This window comes from Acomys minous, assembly GCF_964271855.1.
Source record: "Acomys minous genome assembly, chromosome: 6".
Classification (NCBI taxonomy): domain Eukaryota; kingdom Metazoa; phylum Chordata; class Mammalia; order Rodentia; family Muridae; genus Acomys; species Acomys minous.
The window spans coordinates 79757514-79780789 of record NC_140487.1 but is presented as its reverse complement, the minus strand read 5'-3'; the positions used below and the strand labels follow the sequence as shown (position 1 = coordinate 79780789).

General features: G+C 46.6%; 1 protein-coding gene across 1 annotated transcript in view; it reads left to right on the top strand.

The window, feature by feature from the left end:
* The window catches only part of JAK1 (Janus kinase 1), a 127757-nt gene that overhangs the window by 95492 nt on the left and 8989 nt on the right, over positions 1-23276 (top strand). Inside the window, exons 7-16 of the mRNA XM_084784428.1 lie at positions 1089-1428; positions 3140-3325; positions 7035-7192; positions 9718-9841; positions 12680-12866; positions 17296-17402; positions 19372-19515; positions 20211-20298; positions 21334-21461; positions 22399-22534. Coding sequence (XP_084640554.1) covers positions 1089-1428; positions 3140-3325; positions 7035-7192; positions 9718-9841; positions 12680-12866; positions 17296-17402; positions 19372-19515; positions 20211-20298; positions 21334-21461; positions 22399-22534 — 1598 coding nt within the window. The remainder of the gene's footprint in view (positions 1-1088; positions 1429-3139; positions 3326-7034; positions 7193-9717; positions 9842-12679; positions 12867-17295; positions 17403-19371; positions 19516-20210; positions 20299-21333; positions 21462-22398; positions 22535-23276) is intronic.

Here is a 23276-nt window from a genome sequence, read left to right as displayed (position 1 = left end):
ATGCATAGTCCAGACTGCCTCAAACTCATGTTCTTGCTGCCTCAAGAACTCCTGAGTACTGAAATTACAGGCACATTCCCCCAAGCTGTAATGTTAGCTTAGGTGCTTTCATTCTTGTTTGGCAGCCACACTGTCTTTCTGACATCTCTCTACATGACTCAAATCTTTGCATACTTGTACAAAGTAGCAGATTAAAATTGTGGCGTGATTTATTTTACGCTAACCACTAATCTCAGGAATGTGAACTAGAGTGAAATGTCCAGGCAGATTAGTGCCCTGCACACCCTGCCTCTGCACGCCTTGCATGCTTCCTGTCAATTCCGCTGTCGGAGTGCCTTCTCAGCCTGCACTCAGTGACCTGAGAGCAGAACTTCCGATATGAAGGATGGTCAGTTATTAGTTACAGAAGATTGTATTGAAGTGTGGTTTGAGGTTAATTTCATGTCATTTCAGCCCATCTGTGAAGCTGAGTCACATTTCCACTCACCAGTGAGGATTGGTGCTGCACGCCTTTAGTCCCAGCCCTTGGGAGGCAGATCTCTGAGTTTGAGGCCAGCCTGATACATAGGAAGTTCTAGGACAGGCAGGACTGCATAGTGAGGCCCTGTCTGGGGAAAAAAAAAAAAAAAGAATCAATCTCTCCCCCTCAGTTCTCTCTCTCTCAGACTCACTGTATAATCGAGGATAACCTTGAACTTTTGATCCTCTTACCTCTACCTGCAGAGTGCTAGGGTTACAGATGTGCCGCCATCCTAATGCTCAATCCTAGCAGTGCATGTGTGTGTCCTAAGATGCCCAGAGCAGCAAAACTAGCAAGCGAAAATATACATGACTCAGCCTTTCTGTCTGCATTGTGACTCAGATAATCTGACAGTACGTGTAAGAGGCTCCTGTCTACCTGCATCTGTGGAGCATGTGATGTTGTGTGCCCTCTCCGTGAGATTTGTGTCAATCTCTTTATAATTGTTTACATAGTCGCTGGGATTAGATCCTGTTTTCTCATTTGCCTGCAGATACAAGGAAAGTCATAAAGGCATATTTCTAATCATTTCTTGCTAACTTGTATGTTAAAATTTTTTTTCTTTTAGCTACAAGAGATATATTCCAGAAACATTGAATAAATCCATCAGACAGAGGAACCTTCTTACCAGGATGCGAATAAATAATGTTTTCAAGGATTTCCTAAAGGAATTTAACAACAAGACCATCTGTGACAGCAGTGTGTCTACACATGACCTGAAGGTGAAATACCTAGCTACCCTGGAAACTTTGACAAAACATTATGGAGCTGAAATATTTGAGACTTCTATGCTACTGATTTCATCAGAAAATGAATTGAATCGATTCCATTCGAATGACAGTGGCAATATTCTTTATGAAGTCATGGTGACTGGAAATCTTGGAATCCAGTGGCGGCAGAAACGGAATGTAAGTGGCTGTGGGTGTCTGATGGAAAAAAAAAAGAGATATCCAGTGTCGCTGGAATGTGCTATTGAGCTTGCAGCATCACTTGTTTGCATGACTTCACCCCCACAGGCTAAAGTAAATCATCTCAGCTGGAGGCCGTGTATTTCTCATTTCTCACAACTATGGCACAGTTGAGGCAAGAATTGAACCTAACAAATAGATAATTGTATGTGTGTTACGAAACTTTATTGAGGTGTTTGTTTTGTTGTACTGGGTATTGAATCAAGGGCCTTGAACATGCTATGTGCCCCTCCCCCACCTTTACTTGTTGTTATTACAGTGCTGGAATCAAATCTAGGGCCTCACAGGTTTAGGCAAGTGTTCCACTGCTGAGCTCTATCTGCAGCCCTTTTCTTTGTCAATGAGGTAATAACATGTTAAACTAAGGAGACAGTTCAAAGTCTAGTTTCACTCTTTATAGTTACATGGCCTAAGGAGGGTTATTCTACTCATGTAGTTGCATAGGACTCATCTGCCAAGTGGAGATACAGTTATCCCTTAGCACCTGGAGGCAAGAATCTGTGCAGGTACCAAAATCTGTAGATGCTCAGGTCTCATAGATAATGATACAGTATTTTTATGCAACCTATACATAGCCTTCTGCTTGTATTTGTTATCCCTAAGTTGCCTTATAATACCTAATATTAGGTACATGCTACATAAATAGTTACAGTACATGGTTTGGGGAATAATGACAAGAAAAGAGTCTGCATATGGGCACAAACACAACATTACAGGCCTGACATTTTAGTTGTTGTCTGTTGAATCTGTGCACACGGAATTAGTGGATGTGGAACCCATGAAATCAACTGGCTGACTGTGGTTACTATGTCTGATTCATATGGTTGTTGAGAGAGCTAAACTGTGCATAGACACAGAACCTGACTGATAATAACTGTTGACTGAATCACTGAAGCTGCCTAGTTATCACTGCAGGCAATAATATTAATTGTAAGATTCATTTTCTCCCCCTGCCTTATTCTCATGGTAAAATAACAACACCAACTTACCAAAGGCCTTCTTCACAGTGGCTAATGGATAGATAGGTATGTACCTAAGCTCATGAAGATTGACATTGACAGTTGGTATTTTATGACTGGGGAGATCATGACTCAGAGATGACCTGACTAGTTAAGTAACTAGTAGGGACAGGAAGTTAATGTGGAATCTGCTATGCAAACTCATCCTAGTCAGCTAGATAAATTTGGACAGATACATATTCTTTAGCATGTCAGTTTTTGAAATGTGAATTTGTATCATCTCCTGAAAAGCTTTGTTCTAGAAATATTATAAAGTCAAAACCTTGGTAGCCTTTGTATTTGGGAAGATCTGCTGTCTGCCTGGGCTGAAGCACACTGTCCAGTCTGGAAGTGAGGAGACCTGTGGTTGGTGTGCCCATTATGCCCTATCTAGCATCACCGTGCACATTATAAGTCATGGAAGGACTGTAGTCCACATGCTCAAGGATTCTTAGAGAGTGAAATCCCAAACTTCTCTGGTAGGACTCCGTCATTTGTGTCTAAGCCCCTGGTTCCCTGAGTTTCTCTGATTTCAGACATGACTTTCTCTTCCTTGGGCCTTGGCCCTGTGTGATATTTCTAGAAGCATTGACCTTTTTTCAACAGAAAGTGAGAAAGCTAACCAAATCCTGTCACTTTTGTTATCTTATCAGGTAGTTCCTGTTGAAAAGGAAAAAAATAAACTGAAGCGGAAAAAACTGGAACATAAACATAAGAAAGATGAGGAGAAAAACAAACTCTGGGATGATTGGAACAATTTTTCCTATTTCCCTGAAATTACCCACATTGTAATAAAGGAGTCTGTGGTCAGCATTAACAAGCAGGACAACAAAAACATGGTAAGCCAGCTTAGACACTTCCCAGCTGCACGTACGTGAGAGAGAGCCACTGCTGAGGGCGGCTCTGTGGCACATGGTTTCCAGAGTTCCCGTGCCCAAGGAAACGTCTGGTGATGGGCCCTTTCAGTGTCTGCTCCAGAGTTACGCTGGCATATCCTTGGCACTTGCTTCTTGCAAATGTCTCATCTGTTTTAGGGTTTGTTGATTACCCAAAGACATTGAAATCACAATATTTAGTTTATAAAAATAAGTGAGCAACAGGTTGGAGAGATGGCTCAGCAGTCAAGAACAATTGCTGTTCTTTCAGAAGACCCCAGTTTGAACCCCAGCATACGTGTCCTGTGACTTAAAACCATTTGTAGCTCCAGCTCTGGGAAATCTGAGGCCTTCTTCTGGCTTATATGGGCACTTGCACAGTTGTGGCAGATACATAGACATTTAAAAAGTGGATATGAAAGAAAAGGATTTACAGTTATTTATTGTACCGTGTTGGTGTAGTAGACATAAATGGATAGAAGCCTGTTCTGCACAGAAGCACGCTGTGTGATGGCCCTGTCCTGGCACCTGACTTCTTGAACCCTTTGATGACTTCTGCTGTTCTAATACCTCCCAGTCTCCACTCCCTAGGGAGTCTCTACCTCTCAGGAGCCTTGATCAACTGTACAACCAAACCCACGTTCCCAAACCATGGAAATACCAACTTCCCACCTTCTAAGCATAGAAGTCAAGGAGCTAAGGGGTTGGGGGTTAGGAGAAGGGACGCAACAGGACCCAAGGCCCCAGCCAGCCCTGCTCATGTACTAGAGCTCCACAATGGAGCTGGATCCAGCACCTTGCCTCCCTGCACTTCATTTTGTTTTCTGGTCCTTCTGTCTTTCTGATGTCTGGGCCACTCTTGTGTATTATAGGTCTGTTCCCAGAGTTTACTGCTGTAGACTCTAGTCCATCCTAAGTCTATCTCATACTGTTAACCATAAATTAATCTCTGATTTTAAAAGGAAAAGACAGAGCTCCCAGAGGTGTCTCTGCTGAGGTGGGTGGGTTATCTGAGATGAAATGGTGGGAAGCCACACTTGGCACATGATGAGACCGTCAGACACGTGGCAAGCCACAGAACAGCCTCATCAGAGTGTCAGGCACACCCAGGGACTCGGACAGCTGGGAGGGTGTCACCTCACTTTTTGTTCTCTGGTATCATTTGAGGATACAATCTAGACAGGCAGGCCAGTTTGGGAGGGAAAGTGGTAACTCTGCCAAGTAAACAAGTTTTTGTCGTGGGAAGCCACCCTGATAACGCATGTTGAGGACAGGCTAGTGTGACAGGCATACAGAGCGAAGGCTGTCAGCAGCAGGTTTTGCCTAAAATGATGTCAGAAAGATAATGCACAATGCAAAGGGAGAGCCTGAGAGGCAGTTCAGGACAGGTCATACTGTCATGTCTAGAGGGTGTCTTTCTGACAACCTTCTAGAAAGCTGTTGACAGCAAAGACCTTGAAAATATTCCTGTAGGTTTCCACTTAGGAACCCGGGGGACGTGTTTTCCAGAAACAATGTGAGAAGCAGACAGTGGCTTATAAGTAAGAATGTTCATTTCAGGTCTCCAAGTTCTATGCCAGCCTGGTCTACGGAATGAGGTTCAGGTAGCGGGGCCACACAGGGAAATTCTGTCTTGAAAAAAACCCAAACCTAACAAATGAAAGTTCATTTCAGCAGTATTTACCATGTCAAAATACTGCAAACAACCTGGATATAAAATAGAAGGCTGGGGAAATGATCTCAGCTCACCTGACTAGTAGAATATCCCATAACCAAACTGTTAAAACAAAAAAGAAAGATCTGTAAATAGAATAAAAGCAGAATGTAAATATTGATCTATAAGCTGGTACTGATTTTCTTTACAGAGTTTTTGAAGGTTAGCATGCATGTCACATATGCCCCTAGAGCAACTGTTCCGTCTTCACAGCCACTTGCTTGTGGTAAGATTGTGAGCTGCTTTCATTTTCTTAGTCTACTGTCCCTCTTCTCAAACATTAAAATAAATAACTTTATCAGGGAAAAAAATGTAGTTAAAGTTAAGCTGGCCAGGTGGCTCAGCAGGTGTAGACACTTGCCCACCAAGCTTGATGACCTGAGTTCAATTCTCAGGAGCTACATAAAGGTAGAAGGAGAGAACTGACTTTACAAAGTTGTCCTCCGACCTCAACATGTGTGCTGTGGCTGCATATGTTCATGCACACACAAATAAATCTAACAAGAAAAATTAAAAAGCAAAGAGAGAAATAGAAATATTGAGAAATGGTGCAAAAATGGGAAGAGGAGGGAGAAACATGTTGTTGATGCCTCCTCACCTCCGCTTGTAGGTTGTGGTGAAGAGCCTGTAGAATAGCAGGTCTCAGCCTATGGATCAAGACCCACTGCGGGGGTTGAACAGTCCTTTCATAGGGGTCACCTAAGACCATCTGCACATAAGATATTTACATTAAGATTCACAACAGTAGCAAAATTATACTTATGAAGGAGCTGCAGAAATAACCCTATGATTAGAGATCACCACAATATGAACTGTATTAAGGGGTCACAGCATTAGGAAGATTGAGAATCAGTGCCTTAAAAGAATCGTAGATGTAGAGGTGCCAAGTGGGGAACCTGAGACTGTAATAGAGAGCCGTAGGGACTTGTACTGTGCTTCATAGTGAGAACGTGCCAGGATTTGCCTGAGGCTGCCTGCCTGCAGCCCACACTTTCTGCCAGTGTTGTTACTGTTTCTAAGAAGTTACCAAACCCCCAGGAATCAGAGGAGGTTGGGGTGGTAGTGATGGCAGGTCAGTGGTCTGGTTATCACTGTGGGTAGCCTTGTAAGATGACAGCAGAGGAAGAAAAGCAGTAAGTGGGGCTCACATTTTATGAGGAGCTCCATCATCTCTGAGCTGCCAGTCACATCTGGCACCCAGTTAGTGCCCACCATATTGAAGGTCAGAATTCACCTAGCCATTTAGGCCTATGGTTCTGCCAGGCTACAGTGCTGCAAAGGGAATCATAACAGAGAAAGGCACAAGAAGTACCTGTCTCTTTTAAGTGGGTTTTCCTTCACTGATACCTGCACTAAGGTTGTGCCAGGCATTTCCTACTTAAGGACCTTACAAGGATCAGCTGTTTTAATAACTATGTTAACTCTGTGGTGATAGTTATACCTATTTTACACAGGGACAAAGAAGTCAAGTAAATTGTTAAAGGGGCATAGATCCTTTGTTAAACAATTTGAAATTGCTAGTGGTTGACTGTTTTGACCTGTGAAAGCAGTGAGTTGACTGTTTGAGCCCAGCAGCAGGTAGAGATGCTGTGAACTTGAAGAGGCTGGCTGCAGAACTTGTGACTCGCTGCTGTGCCCTCCTCCCTCCTGAGAGTATTCTTGCTCTCACATCTCCACTCTTTGAGCAGACAGTACTTGGCCTCTGGTCTTTCACGAAAGCAGGATGCCAGCCAGTTGCCAAGTCTTGCTTTGTCAGTTCTCTCTGCATCTCCCACATACTCATGCTGCCCAGGCTTCTGCTGTCAGGAAGGTAAGGTGCTCATATGCCAGGTGGGGCATGCTTTAGCTAGCCGCCCCTGCTCTGGAGTGTTTGAAATCTGCTTTTCAAAGGTATCAGCAGGTAGATGCCAGCCACAGGAGAATGGAGTGATGTAACTGTGGTGTGTCTTCTCTCACCAGGAACTGAAGCTCTCTTCTCATGAGGAGGCCTTATCCTTTGTGTCCCTGGTAGATGGCTACTTCCGGCTCACAGCAGATGCCCACCATTACCTCTGCACCGATGTGGCTCCCCCACTGATTGTCCACAATATACAGAATGGCTGTCACGGACCAATCTGGTTGGTTCAAGAATGCTTTCTATTACCTTTGGTGTAAAAAGAGCCTGGGTTTTAGAGGTAGAAAGTCTGGTTCCCTTAGCTGCACATGTGGCCAGTTGTTGAGGATGGGTCAATTGGCCATGCTGGCCAGCATATGGAGGCTGCTGCCTTCTTTGTGCACTGTGCTAACTGAGCTTTCACTAGCCCTTCCTGTCATTTCCTGATGTAGGCTTACAGCATGCCCCAGCTACTTCCTTCATTTGGTCTTTGCTTCGCATACTTTAGCCCCTCACTTCTTCATAGCCAACTCCTACCCTGTCCAGTACTGAACACTTCAAGGGAGACAGGATGCAGATTTTTAAGTCTTAGAGATTGTCTTCATCTGTGTTCCAGGCTTCCCCTTCTTCCCATGCTGGCTACCTGAGAGATGAGTAGGTTGGTGGTGTGTGCTCACTGGCTGAGACAGGCTCATGAAGAATTGAAGAGTGAGGAACTGCCCACCATAAAAGCATTTTCCTCTGGTGTCCCAGCTTCAGTTGAGCATCCAGACACTGGCACTGGCTTTTCCCGTTGTCCGGAATGCTCTTCCTTTAGGGCATCTGTGACCCTTTAATATAATTTCTCATGTGAAGACCCCCAACCATAAAATTATTCCATTGCTACTTCATAATTATAATTTTGGTACTGTCTTAATTTGGATATCATTGCTGTGAAAAGACACCATGATCATGGCAACTCTTATAAAGGAAAGCATTACTCGGGGTTTGCTCACAGTTTCCGAGGTTTGGTACATTATCATTGTGGTGAGAAGCGTGACAGTGCACAGGCAGACAGGCAGACATGGTGCTGGAGGAGCCAAGAGTCCTACATCTTGATCTGAGGGCAGCCAGGAGGAAGAGACCGGATTTCCACCCTGGACAGAGCTTGAGCATAGAGACTTCAGAGCCCACCCCACAGTGGCACACTTCCTCAGCAAGGCTGCCTCCATTCAGACAAGGCTGTCCATCTTGATAGTGCTGTTCCCCAGGGGCCACGCATTCAAACATGAGGACCAAGCCTAGTCAAACCGCTACAGCTAATGTTATGAATTGTAATATAAATATCTGATAAGCAGGATATCTGACATGTAACGCCAAATAGGCCCCAGCTCACAGGTTGAGATTGACTGCTCTAGGGTCTCCACAGCCCCCCCTTCCTTCAGCTGTTAGCTATTGTCTTATCCAAGAAGTCATTTCTACTCACTTTGTATAAAGCGACAACATTCTGTCTGTCCTCTCCCTGTCCCTGCCTGGACATTGCATTCTACTTTGCTTTCCTTCAGTGGTGTTCATTACCTCCTTACCACCAATGTTTAGTTTTATGTCCATGCATTTCCTGTTTGGCTTCCCTCTCTTCACAGAGAATGAGCCTCCTAAACGCATGTCTGCATTGCTTCCTGCTATTCTGGCACTCACAGCAAGGACACAGAGTGAGCATGAAGGAATGAGTGTTGCATGACTGTGGGGGCTGAAATCTACTACTTGGTGTAGGTAGCATGCAAAATTGGATTAAACATTCAAGAGTCAATGATGGCCTGCCAAGTCTCAAAGAGGGGACAGTTGTGTGTTCCAGGTGAGGAATCAGCATGAGTGAGGGTATGGCGATGTCAGTGACCATATGACACAGTTGGAAAGTACTTAGTCTCTGCTTTCCTTTTCTTTTTCTTTTGGGTTAGGGAGAATGGGCGTTGGTTTGATTTTTTGAGACAGGGTTTCTCTGTGTGGCCCTGGCTGTCCTGGAACTCACTTTGTAGACCAGGCCGGCCTAGAGCTCAGATTTGCTTGCCTCTGCCTCCCAAGTGCTGGGATTAAAGATGTGCGCTACCAATATCTGGCAAGTCTCCGCTTTTCTAAAGCTCATTGACCACACCAGTTCTCTTTAACCAGCACTTGTGAGCATACTGACCAGGTACTAGTAACCATATGGCCAGTGTTCTGTGCCCTTGGGGTATCAAGACTCACTGCCTTGGGGAATACAAAGGAGTATAAGGCGTGTTCTCCTCTAATGCTCTTTCGCTCATCACTGAGGTATTTATTCAACTTGTTACCAGTTAAGCACGTACTGTGAGCCAGGCCTGGTGTGGTCACTGAGGACACGGCAGTAAGCAAAGTGGACTCAGCTGCTCTCCCCAGCAGTTAGAATGAGGGGCTGGAAAGGGACCAGTATGGGGCTCCTGCTGCTGTATCCTTGGCAGCTCTTCCTGACCAGTACTGGGGGACACTTCTGGTGAGACACAGAGACAGTATCTTTGGAGAACTTGGGCAAAACCAAGCAGGCCATGTGTGTTGAGGGGCAGCAGGTGAGTTCCTTTCTGTTATTGGAAACTCAGGGTGTCTCAAATTCCTCATCACCACCTCCTTCATGCCATGCCACAGAGGACTTTAGGAAGGTAACTGGCAGGTAACAAAATGGGACTATAAACCCGAGCTACTGCAGCTGAGTGAATGCTCCTGACAGCTGAAGTGCTGTGGTGTGATTCTTTGTCCCTTGCCCGTTTCTCTCTCCAGCACAGAATACGCTATCAATAAGCTGCGGCAAGAAGGGAACGAGGAGGGGATGTACGTGCTGAGGTGGAGCTGCACTGACTTTGACAACATCCTTATGACTGTCACCTGCTTTGAAAAGTCTGAGGTTAGTCAGGACACAGGTGTGGGCCAGGGGATGCAGCCACGAGGTCTCTGTGAATTGCTCCCAGCCCGGGAGCTGTGACACAAAGGAACATCTGGGTCTCTGCGCAAGTCCCTGGTAGTCTGGAAAGAACATCCAGACTGATAGGACACTTGACAGCCAAACCCTATATCCTTCTTTCTGGCTGGTCCTACCCCCTTCCCTCCCTCCCTTGGTCTCTCCCTTCCTCTTCTATTCCTTTTTCTCTTTTTACCTCTCCTCCCCTCCTTTTTTCTTTCCTTCCTTGTCTTCTCTTTCCTCTTGGCAGGAGGACTGTAGCTTTGGAAGGTAGAACATGACCAGGAGACTGCCTTCCGTGAGGCCCCTGTGAAGTATGTATAACTCTCTAGAGTGACTCCTTTATAGCCAGGGGCAGGATCATAAGACCCAGAGCTGTGCTTGTCTGTGGCATTCTCTGATACGGACTAGCGCCAGAGAGCTACTTCATCAACATAGCCTGCTTTCTGCAGCAATAGCTTTGGGCATTTTAACATAAATTGCGATCCTGAGGTGTCTACTGCATAAACATCCAGATAGGGCTTCAAACCAAGAACCAAGTGGGGGAAATCCTGAAGGCCATGATCCCTCAAATGCCTTTGCAACTTTTTAGAACGCTAAGTAGAATATTTTAGAGGATGGCAAGGGTCAGGTTTTGTTTGTTGGGGCTTTGGGTTTTTGTTGTTGTTTGCTTGGTTTGGCTTTTGAGATAGCATTTCTCCATGTAGCTGTGGCTGTCCTGGAACTCATTATGTAGACTACGTTGGCCTTGAACTCATGGAGGTCAGTGGCCTCTGCCTCCTGAGTGCTGAGATTAAAGGAGTGTACCACCATGCCCAGTGAAAATGATGAGTTTTATAGCGTTAGTGTACATTAAATTTGCCAGCAATAGTGGGGCTTACCTACACTGGAAAAATGAGTGGGAAGAGCCTACTAGATGGAGGCCAGGCATTTGCATATGGCAGAAGTCAAACGCCAGAGAAAAGTACAAGAGAGCCCTGGGGCTGGGCTCTGTCAGGAGTGGAAGGAGGAAGTTGCATAAGGAGCCCAGTGCTGCCAGGTGTCCTGGAAGAAGTCCCAGGAGTTCCTGAGCAGCCAGACCTCAGGTCTGACTTAGGCCCAGTGGTTCATACTTTGTCAGGCTTGTTACGTTCATAGGCTGCCGGTTTTTAGTTCCTCCTCAGTCTTTGGAGGAGGTTTAGTAGTATGGATGACTGTGTAAGGTAGTGCCACCTCAGAGTAGAGTCAGAGTAACAGCCTAGTTGGTCAAGTTACCTGGCAAAAGAACAGTCACAGAGGATTGTTTATTTCATCTGGCCAGGCACAGAGCTAACATTTTACATACATAAAGCTTACAGAGGCTGTATGAGAAAGGTGGTGCTGTTCCATTGTATGGGTTTGTAGGATAGAGTAACCTTGTGGACATGGATATTTTAAATATCATGTCCAGTTTGTGCCTTAAGAAGATCTTCCTGGCCCTCATTCTTGATATTTTTCTTTATAATAACAAGAGCCGTAGGGTGTGGTGGCACACACCTGTAATCCCATCACTTGGGAGGCAGAGGCAAGTGTCTCTCTGTGAGTTCAAGGCCAGCCTGGTCTACAAAGCAAGTCCAGGACAGCCAAAGCTACACAGAGAAACCCTGTCTCAGGGGGAAAAAAAACATAAATTAAAAGAAGAAGAAGAGGAAGAGGAAGAAGAGGAGGAGGAGGAGCCCATGGAAGAAGACTGCTCAGACTGTCTTTTGTGGTACTAGAATTGTGGACTGGATGGACAGACAGACACCAGCTCCCATTGTGCTTTTCCTTGGGCTGCTTCATGGTGTGCAAAGGCTCACTTTGGAAAGTTCTGGGTGAATTTATCCATCACAGTTTTTATTTCATAAATATGCTGGCTAATATAAAGTACTAATGGTTTTTTCTCCTCCTAAAATTAGCACTTATTAATTATACATAATGGATTTTTTATATTTTCATCTCTGTACATATTTAACCCATACTTACCCCTTACGACTCCTTCTCCCTTTCTTGCCCTCTCCAACTCCTACCAATCTCTTTCCTTTTCTCAGAAAGTTTTTCTTTCATTTTTATATCTTTTTCTTAATGACTGAGTTTAATTAGGATTGCTTACAGGCGCATGGGCACCACTGATGAAAAGGTCTCCTCCTTCCCCAGCAGCTATTACGTGTATTTATATCTTGAGGAGGGTGGAGCTTCCTAGTCCCTTCTTCCCTCTATGATAAAGTGTTGGCCAGTCCAGTCTTACCTTGATAATCACAGCTACCAAACCTTCAAGAGTGCAACAGCCATGGTGTGTCAGGGAGAAAAAAAGAAAGAAAGAAAAATAAAAGGGAACCTTCTATAACACTCCACCCTCTCCTCCTCTTTGTACACTCTTTCCGCCTCTCCTTCCACCATGTTCCATGAACCCGAGAGGCAGTGATGTAGATACACATTGAGCTCAGCTTTCAATAATTGGTCATTCTAAAAAGTGTGAATTTTTAAAATATGCAACAAGCCTATGACATCTTCATGGCCTTCATCTTACAGGTCAAAACCCAATTCTGTACATTTCTTTAGCGGTAAGATCTCCATAATGCTGACGATTCAGCTCCGTTTTTTATCAGTATCTTTTCCTGGCACTGCTTCATTATTGACTTATAGTCGATTGGTTGGTGTGTTGATGGAATTTTTGGGGGGCGGTATTTTTAGACACTCAGAGTTTCTACACCTTCTTGTTCAGTGCTCCCTAATATTAACATTGCTTGGCCCCATTCTAAACACGGTTGTTTTTCTGTATGGCAGGTGTTAGGCGGCCAGAAGCAGTTCAAGAACTTTCAGATTGAGGTACAGAAGGGCCGCTACAGCCTGCATGGCTCTGCTGACCACTTTCCCAGCCTGAGAGACCTCATGAACCACCTCAAGAAGCAGATCCTGCGCACGGACAATATAAGCTTTGTGCTGAAGCGCTGCTGTCAGCCTAAGCCCCGAGGTTCGTCTCTGCTAGAGCCAGGCTGTGTCCCTCTGGGTTGCCCTTTTCCACTTTGTGGTGCTTCACCCATGTGGACCAAAGGATGTTGTCTGGGTTAAAAAAACTATAGTCCTAGGGGTTTTTCTTGGACTCTGTTGCAGGTCTGTTCCCATGTCACATGTCATCTCTCTAGTAACAGTGTTGTCTGTAGAACAGACACAGGTCTCCTTACCACCCCACTGCATTTGCAAAACTGAGACTGCTAGGGGTTAATTAGCAGAGGTTTCGTTGTTCCCTGAGTAAAGTGGCTTGACAGCTTACTTTGGTTTATGTATCCAACAAATGTTTCTGACATGTCTGTGGGCCAAGGAACTGTTTTAGATGCGAAGACCTAGGCCCTGTTCTCTGCGGGTGTGTAGTCTAGTGTAGATCGCTGGGACTACCTCAGTATCCAATGGGTGACAGATACCATACCCTGGGAAGAAAAAAAGAGAGAGATAGTCAAAATCTCTGAGTCATGAGGCGTGAAAGCAGAAGGCAGATCTCGAGCTCAGTGTTGGGTGATGAGAGCGAGGTACCAGTTAAAGGCCTGACCAGTGTGGCTTTGGAGTATGCATGAAGCAACATGGCAGGCCAGGGCAGAAGCTACAGAAAGCTTCTAGAGGGCCATTGTGAAGTAGAGGAGGAAAGAAGGAGAAATGGGACTGGAGAGAACAGATTTGGGGTTATAGGAGGCCTTGGCTGTCATACCAAGGAGAGCAGGCCTCCTCCTACAGTCAGAGGGCCTATAGAAGGATCAGGAGGGAGGCCCAGGCAGAGGGCCAGGGGCCTGCTTGTGGCTGAGCTCCGAGAGAAGTATGCTCAGTGTCCTGGAGGTAGACTCCTTGCCTCAGAATCTGAGTGTGAAAGCATGCTTTGGGGCATTACCTGGCCATGAGTCTTAATCTGACAGAAGGAAATGAGTCTCATGGGAGGTCAAGGTAACTTGGGGGTCAGGCCTAACCCCAGATGCTAGATCCACATATATTGGAGTTCTTATTTTTCCATGCCAAGACGCTGCCTTGCCTTTGCTGTATGCATCTTTGCAAGTCTCAGGCCTTGAAGGAGAGGCAGCACATTAGCTCCTGACACATTAGAGCCTTGGAGCAAGCTCTTTGAGAGCATCTTGTTCTTGAAGGCAATTACCTTAGAGTCCTCATAAGGAATGCGCAGAAAGGGCCTGGGTTCTTCTCCCAGAAGTGCTAGAGATGGACCCCAGGGCCTCATGCACATAAGACGAATGCCTGCCCTTCAGCTGAGCCTCATACACTTCTAGCCCAGGGCTTTGAATTCCCAATGGGTGAATTATGTTTTACTCTCAGCAAAAGGCGAGTTCCTGAATTTGGTGGAAGAGGAAGGACTTGTGTTTTGTTGATCAGATAGGGTTGCCTGCCAGCCTCAGAGAGTAACTGTAGCCTTTGTTTTTATGCTAGCTGATGTGCCACAAAGGGCAAAACACATCTGCCTCTTGGACCAGAGACCTCAGAACTCCTTAGGGCCTTAAAGCCCAACGGTCCTATTTCTGCCTATGACCTCCCTTCTGGTGTTAAAGCAGATCTTACTTCCCTAGGGATCTTGGTTCCTGGGAGAAGACAGCTCTGGGAGATCTGTGGGATGGACAAGGCTGGAGCCTAGGATGTGCTTTCCCTGAAGGGTTCCTCTACAGAGTTCTGATGTAGATATCATCCCAACAGCATAGATCTGGGAGCCAGTAGCTTTGGAGGGAAGAGTGTAGGACAGAGCTGAACATCTTGTGCAACTTTTCCTGAGGCTCTTCTGAAACCCAGCACTAAGGTGTCTCCTGTCACCTTTTCTTGCTTGCGTATTAACTGTCACTCACACCATGGGAAGCCTGCCATGCTCACTGAATCTTGTGCAGGACTGTATCATCAGGTGATAAAGTTGGAGTAGCTTCCACTGTAGCAGTACCTACTATGTTCAAAGAAGTTCAGTGACTATTTCATTATTTTCTTTTTCCACATAGGAAGTTATCCAGGATATTCAGTGACTTGCTCAAGGCTCCACAGCTAATGGCATCAGTAGTAGTTACATTAGTAGCCTTGAAAAATGATCACATTGTATGTTCAGTCTGACAGTTTTTGAAGGCCTTATTTAATTGTCAAAATAATTCAGGATGCTATTGTCCCCATTGTGTTTGGCCGGGACCCTAAGTGGAAGAAGAGTGGAGATTTGAACACACACTGTCTCACTGAATCCACTGGTTTTCCTCTCCATTCCGTCTACATAGACTTTGCAGAGGGGCAGGTACCATGTCCAGTGAACTCTGGGACGCAGAGTGTCTTTCATCTGCGGGGAGGAGGGAGGGAAGGCTGAGGAGCCCAGTGTGGAGCCAGATTCCCAAGGAGCCCAGCTTCCTCATGTTGGTTCTCAGAGCCTGTTTTCGTCCCTCTGTCACCTGCAAATTAGAGAAGTGCTGAAATCAGAGAAGTGTGACACAAGAGTGTCATTTCAGGCTGCTCAGTTTCTCTGCTTTTCTAACTGTAGGGTTCCCAGAGCCAGATACCTCATCTGGGTTTCATACTGGAATATACAACTCATTGTGTGGAGTAAATAGGGCCAGAGAAAAGACAGGAGGCCAGGCAGAAGCATGTGGTAGAGAAGCCAGCCCTTGCTCAGGACAGTGCCACCTGTGTTCCATCCTCCTGTGTCTTCCTGAGGACAGCCATGCCTGCTGCTGATTTCCACTCAGTTGTTCCTTGTGGAGCACTCCGCATTCTGATGCACAAGGGTGGAGCACTCTGGTGGACGACAAGGGTGGTGGTTGATCATGATGACAGTGGCAGCCAGTGGTGGAGCCTTTATTGCATACTAAAGGAAACTCTTCTAGGCATGGACTCATCTGTCCCACTTAGCAACCTGAGGCGGACACAGCTTTCTCATACAAACATTATCTGCCTCTCACAGGTCAACCCTGGCGCAGATAAGGTACCCTGAGGCACACACAGAGATAGTTAAGCCATGATCTGCTGCCACCAACTTTTGCCCTCATGCCGCCAGCCAAATAGCCGCATTATATTTGACACCTTTCCTTCCTCAAGGCAGCTGCACATAGCTGGTTTAAGCTGTTATTTTATCAAAGAATGGGTTAGAGTCAAGAGAATCACGGAAGGAATGGGCTCAGAAAAAGGAGCACCCAGAAGAGCCTGAAGCCAGTGCTTAGGTTTGCACCCCAGGAAAGTCAAACTAGAGCTGTTCCTGAGTGATTTGCGAACCTTCTTCTCTGGCTTAGGAAACTTTCTTTTCAGAAAGGGAGAACTTTCTTATCAGAATCCAAGAATTAGGATTCCCATGAAAGAATATTTCTCCCTGAACTCATTACTGTCTTCCAGTGCAAGAACGTAGAACAGGGAAAGTCTGTGAGTTGTCACTTCCCCAATGGTCCTGCTCCAGCTGAGGAAAATACGTGGTGTTTAGGGACTATGCAGATCTACCTGGTTCCCAGAGGATTCTGCACTGTGTCTGAAGTCGGGAGGATATGTTGCCTCATTATTACTTTGCAGCTTGCAGAGGATTCACTTCTTTGTGGCCCATGTAACCCTGGCCTGGCAGACCTCGTCATGCGTTGCATTTGCTGTTTAACTTAGTAGAGCCTGTGAAATGGCCCAGTCCTAACCCACATGCTTAGAGGTTATAGCTTGATCCAGCAGGATTTCTAGGACTCTCATCCTAGGCTGCCTTTTTCCTGCTTCTGCATAAAGCTTGTGCTCCCCTTTCTCACAGGGTTCTCTAGCCTCAAAGCGTCCACTTCTCCTCACTCAGTTCCCCCAGTGCTTCCTAAGGTTAACAAATTCTTGTTGGGAGCTGGGAAATAGAGTGCTTGCCTAGCAATCCCCAGCTCCACAAAGTAAACATAAAACTGAGTAACTTGTCACCCACTCATTATGTTCCAGACTGTAGAAGTAGAGCAAAAAATGAGACAGACATGGTCCCTGGCTTCTTGAGATTTTGTTTGTTTTTTAACTCGTTTTGAGACAGCCTGAGCTACTGCTCTCCAATTTACTGGTTGAATCTGACCTTGAAATCCTTACTCTTTTGTTACTGTCTCTCAGGTGCTAAGATTACAGGCGTGCACTAACACACTTAGCCATTCTTAGATTTTAATTTTCATTTCCTAAGGGAAACTTACCTCACCTCCGTTACCAGGACAGATCCTGCTGTGTGAACCTTGGATAAATCGCAGGTCTCCATGGAACTTCTGATTCGTGTTGACACTGTCATTAGCCTGTGAGCTCCTAGAGGGTATTAATTAGATATTTACCTAACATGGATTCCTTGAATGATGGAATTTGCAAATATATGTGTTTGATAAGCCCCATGGCTCAGCATACATTGGCTGGCCAGGATCTAGGTCTCGCAGAGTGGTGCTCAGAATTCTCTGATCTCTTCACAGAAATCTCCAATCTTCTAGTAGCCACTAAGAAAGCCCAGGAGTGGCAGCCTGTATGCCCCATGAGCCAGCTGAGTTTTGATCGGATCCTTAAGAAAGATATTATACAAGTAAGTCTCAACAACAGGCCTTCGTCCAGCTTTGGTCCTGATTTCCCATAGGGGAACCCCTGGAAATTTGAAGGGGTAAATAAAGTCTGCTTTGGGGTAATTCTAGTGGAAAACTAACAAGGATGTTACTTTCACAGCTAAGGCCTCTCAGCCACACTCTCCATTTTACCCCATCTTGCTGATATCTTTGGATGCAGATGAGTAGGGTGTGGAGCCAGCTGGAGTAGAGGTGTGGAGCACTGCCGTGGCAGTAGACGTTGCTCTCCTTGGTGGGAGTCTGCGCTGATGGTCCCCACCCACAGAGTGCTGTGTAATAGCACCTCTGGGGCTCAGTCCCACTTTCCCAGAGGAGGCTTCCAAAAGAAATAGAGAGAGGAGAACAGAGGCAGGGCAAGACAAGAACTGGCTTCAGAAAGGGACCCTCTAGGGGACTCAGACCATTGCCCAGCCCTTGCTAGGGTAGAGCCTGCACCCAGAATCTCTAGACTTAGCAAGCACAAAGAGGTAAGCACTTGCACATCTGGGTGTCTTCACCACCCTTGGTGCCATGTGTAAATGTGAAAAATCTGCTGTTGGAAGGGCAGAGATGATTTCCTGGGGAAGGACAGCAAAGCAGAGCCCCAGAAGATGAGTCGCCAAGTCTCTGCTCAGACAGAGAACTGTGTTGAGGGGCACTGGAGTGGACGTCGGTCTCGTGGGTTCTGTTACCTAGCCTTGGAATTAAGTCATCCTTCTGGAGAGGAGCAGTTGTCCTGGAAGCATATGCCTTTTACAGAATGTTCTGGGAGCACAGCTTCCCTTAATGTTGATGGATCACCTCATGACAGATGCAGCGCTAATGAATAGTTGCAGGACCTTGCCAGAATGCAACAGACAGGGAGGATAAATGGCCATTCTGCTGTGACACATGACAAATGGTGGTGTTTGTGTAAATTAATAGACCTGGTTAACAGTGGTGTGTCTTTCTGTAGGGAACAGGACAGGATCCCTAGATATTGACCACAATCCATTTTCTGTATTTACAAGAGCTTCCATAAGAGCTCCCGTTCACAGGTTTAGTGGAGCTAGTGTTAGCAATTCCATGAGTCATGTTTTAATTTCCAAATATTAAGATTTTAAAACCAGGAGTATTGAAACTCAGTCTTAAGGGTCCTTAGAGACAGACATATTCTGCTCGTGGGTAGTCTCACTCGAATGGTGGAATCTAGAAGGAAGGTCCCCTTCCTGCCTGTGAGGAAAGACGTGGCCCCGCCCTCAGCTTGGGCAGATGCTGATGTGACTTATGCTTCTCAAGCTTCTTATGAATGTCCTTGTGGATGTTCCACAGTGGTGGCGTAGGGAGTGAGTGGGTGGAGGACCAGTGTGGAAGAAAGCATGGATTGGAGGTTCTGAAACAACTCATAAGCTCAGTAGCTGAGTGTCTGCACATTGTGTGTCAATCTATACCAGAGCCTTTATGCTTAGGCTCCTTACTACGCTTCACTACAGCATGACGCATCAGGTGCTATCATTGCTCCGTTTATAGAGACTGGATGAGATTAAGCGCCTTGAAGGAGTGTTTCTTAGTTAAAGGCCAGTAAGCACCAGAGTGAGGGGTTAAAGGCCCCTTCACTTTGTCCTCTAGCCTGAGCATAGAGATGCATGTGGCAGAATCCTCTTCCGCTGTGCTCTGGAGCCCTGGCTTAGACTGATATGACTGGATTATTGGACACTGTTCACAGGTTTGTGATTGGCTGCAGCTGGGCTACAGGCTAACCCTTGAGGTGGAAAACTAGCTGCTTTAGGGAGTCGGGCTGTTGCTGGGTCCCGGAAACATCATTGCTGTGCCTGCCTAGGGATGCTGTGTTTTTCTGGAGATCTGATGGGGACAAGGCTGTGTTTGCCTTGGCCCCACACATCCCACCAAGGACTCAGCTCTGACTTGAGCCATCATAAAGCTACAGAAACAGCTTTCTGCTTCTTCCCTCAGGGTGAGCACCTTGGCAGAGGCACAAGAACACATATCTATTCTGGGACCCTGCTGGACTACAAGGATGATGAAGGGATTGCTGAAGAAAAGAAGATAAAAGTGATCCTCAAAGTCCTAGACCCCAGCCACAGGGACATTTCTCTGGCAAGTGTGCCCTTTTCTGGAGCCAGTAAACGGAGCTGGCTGGGGAAAGCGCTGTGCTTTTTGGCTGTGTGGCTCCCAGCATTGTCTTTATCAGAGCTCCTCCCATCAGTACTATCTTAGACAGACTGACTGTGTGCAAGTACTGAAGGAGGAACACTGATGCTGAGGAGGAAGTAGCCTCTCGCACTAGTCCTGTCCGGCCCTGCCCCCTTCCCTGCCACCAAATACCCCAGTGTGATGTGTGCATCTCTGGAACAAGCAGAGTGCTCTCAGAGAGCTCTCAGGGGGTTTCCCAAGCTCCCACAAATTTGGGAACAAAATACCCAAAGGAGTCAAATGACTTGTCCATGATCTCTCAGGCTGTCAGAGAGGAAGAATGTTAAGTGTGGAGCAGGAAGTGTGCCTTCCTGCCTATCCTAACATAAGCCTTGAACTTCACAGCATCTAGAGGATGAGAGTAAGGTGGGCGTGAGAGGCTGATGGGAAAGCTGGTGGGTAGCTCATCCAACCAGCCTTACTCTGCATTGTTGGATTGTTTAAACAAGTCCCACACTTTGGCTAGATTGGCCCAGAGGTCAAGGCATGTCTGCGCCACCAGACGACTAGGAGGGTAGTTATCAAGTCTGTGAGGTGACATTGGGGACTTTTTCTGGGATCTAGGCTGAGCCTAACATCCCTGTGTTCTTTTCCCACAGGCCTTCTTTGAGGCAGCCAGCATGATGAGACAGGTTTCCCACAAACACATTGTGTACCTCTATGGCGTCTGTGTTCGGGATGTAGAAAGTAAGTTTGTTCTTCCTTGACAAGGACAGCTGGCCCTGGCGGGGCTGGATCAGTGCTGTGAGACTTCCTAGGCTTTTGCCTGTTGTTTACAATAGAAATCAAGGTACTTAGCACGTCACTTGTGGAAGTCAGTGGTGGCCATGGTTTGTTTTTCACCCATTTCTTTAACATTTTTGTCCTGCCAACTGGGGCCCAAGTGGGTAGACATGAGGCAGTCCAGTGAGGAATGCCAGGGCTTGAAGAAGGTGATGTGAGTGTGACTCCTGAGCTGGAGCTTGCCTGCTGAAGAGACTCCTGCCAGTAAAATAAGAGCTGGCTTCACCCTCTGTGCTGTCAGGGTGAGCCTTCAGCTGCTCGGAGAGGCAGCTTCTCCTCTGAATTTCTGATAGGAATGTCCAAGGAAAAGGAGTTGTTTCTTTTCTTTCTTTTTTTTGAAAAGATATTTCTTTATTTTTATTTTATTGTATATGAGTGCTTTATCTGCAGAAAAGGGCATCAAATCACATTATAGATGGTTGTGAGCCACCGTGTGGTTGCTGGGAATTGAACCCAGGACCTCTCTGGAAGAGCGGGCAGTGCTCTTAATCACTGAGCCATCTCTCTGGCTCCCAGGGAGTTGTTGCTTGTGTTGCTGTCTACTCATGTGTTCACATGGAAGACTTGCTGAAGGGGAGTTCTGTCCTGTGGGCAGTCTAAACTCTGCTACAGTGTGTGCTGCTATACGGTAGCAGTGGTGACATCTGCTGTTCTGAATCTTGGTTCCATGTGCTAGACACGTAGCCAAGGCCTACGAGGCCTTGTTTAGCAACCCCCCTCCTCCCAAGGTCCCAGGGAGAGATAAGTATGGCCATGTGCACACACACAGATGAAGACTGAGGCTCAGATGACTGTAGGTCATCTAGATTAGAAGTGGAAGAACCTGGGGTTAAGCCAGTTGTGCAGCTGAGCAGTATCAAAGAATACTCTTGCAAGGGTGAGCGAGCATTCCCTTAGACAGACAGAAGGGTCCAGATATGGCTGTTTCTGTATCTGCAGATATCATGGTGGAAGAGTTTGTGGAGGGGGGACCATTGGATCTCTTCATGCACCGCAAAAGTGATGTACTTACTACTCCCTGGAAGTTCAAAGTTGCCAAGCAGCTGGCCAGTGCCCTGAGTTACTTGGTAAGAATTTTCATGTTGGCGGGGATCCCCTTCAGAGCAATGTCTGGGGGTTAGGATGTGTTGGTATGAAGGAGGAGAGAGGAGCTGGTAAGCAGCTGGAAGGGGTGAAAGCAGGCTCCAGGAGCAGACGGAAAGAGTCCTGTGTGTGCACGGGTGTGCCTGGTGCTTCATGCAGATAGAAGCTGGGCACTGTCCTGCAGGCTTACCTACATTTTCCAGAGGAAAATGGTAGCGTGTTGGGACTGACTGTAATAAACAGCAAGAGGAGGAGTGGAACCACTTTACTCTGTTTTTCTGTTGCTGTGATAAAACACAAAAACCAGCTTGAGGAGGAAAGGGGTTTATTTGGCCTTCAGGTCCATCACTGAGGGCAGCCACGGCAAGAACTGAAGCAGAGACCACAGAGGAAAGCTGCTTACTGGCTTGCTTCCTATGGGTTGCTCAGCTGTGTTTCTAACACATGCCTGGTGGTAGTACATACAGAGCGGCACCATCAATCAGCAGTTAAGAAAATGCCCCCATAGACATGCCCACAGGCCAACCTGGCGAGCAGTCCTCACTGAGGTTCTCTTCCCTGCTGTGACAGCCAAGATCAGCTCTTATTCAGCACACTGATTGGACAAGGTGAAATCCCTGTGTCCACTAGAGCTAACATTGTTGGGCACATACCGTGGGCCAGCTGCAGGGTTTCCACATTCTAATGTGCACAGAGCCTGTGAGGCATGCTCTGATAGTATCTGTTTCACTGATCAGGGACATGGAACCAAGGGACATTACAGGATATATACACATCAAACAGAATATCATGGGTGGGCCAAGCTGTGGGTCTGCTGTGGCTGGGGTGGAGAAAGCTGGTGTGTGGGGCTAGGGTTAGAAACAGGGTATGTGGCAGAGAAGACAAGGCTTCCTTGCCACATGGGCCCTTTTTATTCTGCAGGAAGATAAAGACCTGGTTCATGGAAATGTGTGTACTAAAAACCTCCTCCTGGCCCGGGAGGGCATTGACAGTGAGATTGGCCCGTTCATCAAGCTTAGTGACCCTGGCATCCCCGTCTCCGTGCTGACCAGGCAAGGTATGTGTGCTCTCCCCACTCTCCATCCCCACTTTGTGCATCAGACACTGAGCACCAGCAACAAGAAGAAAGGAAGCCAGCCAGTAGGTGCAGAGTGCTGCTGCTGGTACAGAGAGGGTGGCCACAACCGCCCAGCCAATGCTTTCCAGTCCTTTTGGTAAAGGTGCTGTGCTCAGGGGTTCTGGGTAGCGCAGCATCCATGAGCTCTGGGAGATGGTCAGATGGCTGTCGGGGACGTCTGGCTCCACCACTGCCGTGTTTTGGAATCCCACTGTAGCCATTGGGCAGCCATGAAGGCAGCACATTTCCTTTAACCAAGAGATTTCTGAGATCTTCATCCTTGCAGCGGATTAAATTATGCAGAGTTATCAACTCCAAAGGGAACAGCAGCTCCAGCAGCTAAGACCTGAAGCTAGTGCTGCTCAGGCTGTGCTCAGCCTCCTAGTCAGCTAGGCCATACAAGAGGGCCAGCATGCCTCAGGGCCTGGTCTGTTAAAGCCTCTGCTACCTTCAGCATTGAGTTTTACTCAGCTTAGCATGGTAAGTTTCATTCAATATGTATGAAGAAAGTGGAAACTATGAAGAAAAATAAGCCCTGAAATGGCTCCAAATATCAACTCATTGGAGGGGGGGGGCAGGAATTGTTCATTCTTTGGAGCCTGATTTGTAGGCTACCATCCAAGACAGCCATCAAGGGTCTTGTCCTTGGTGATGACTCTAGTATAAGCAGTGAGGCCTGGAA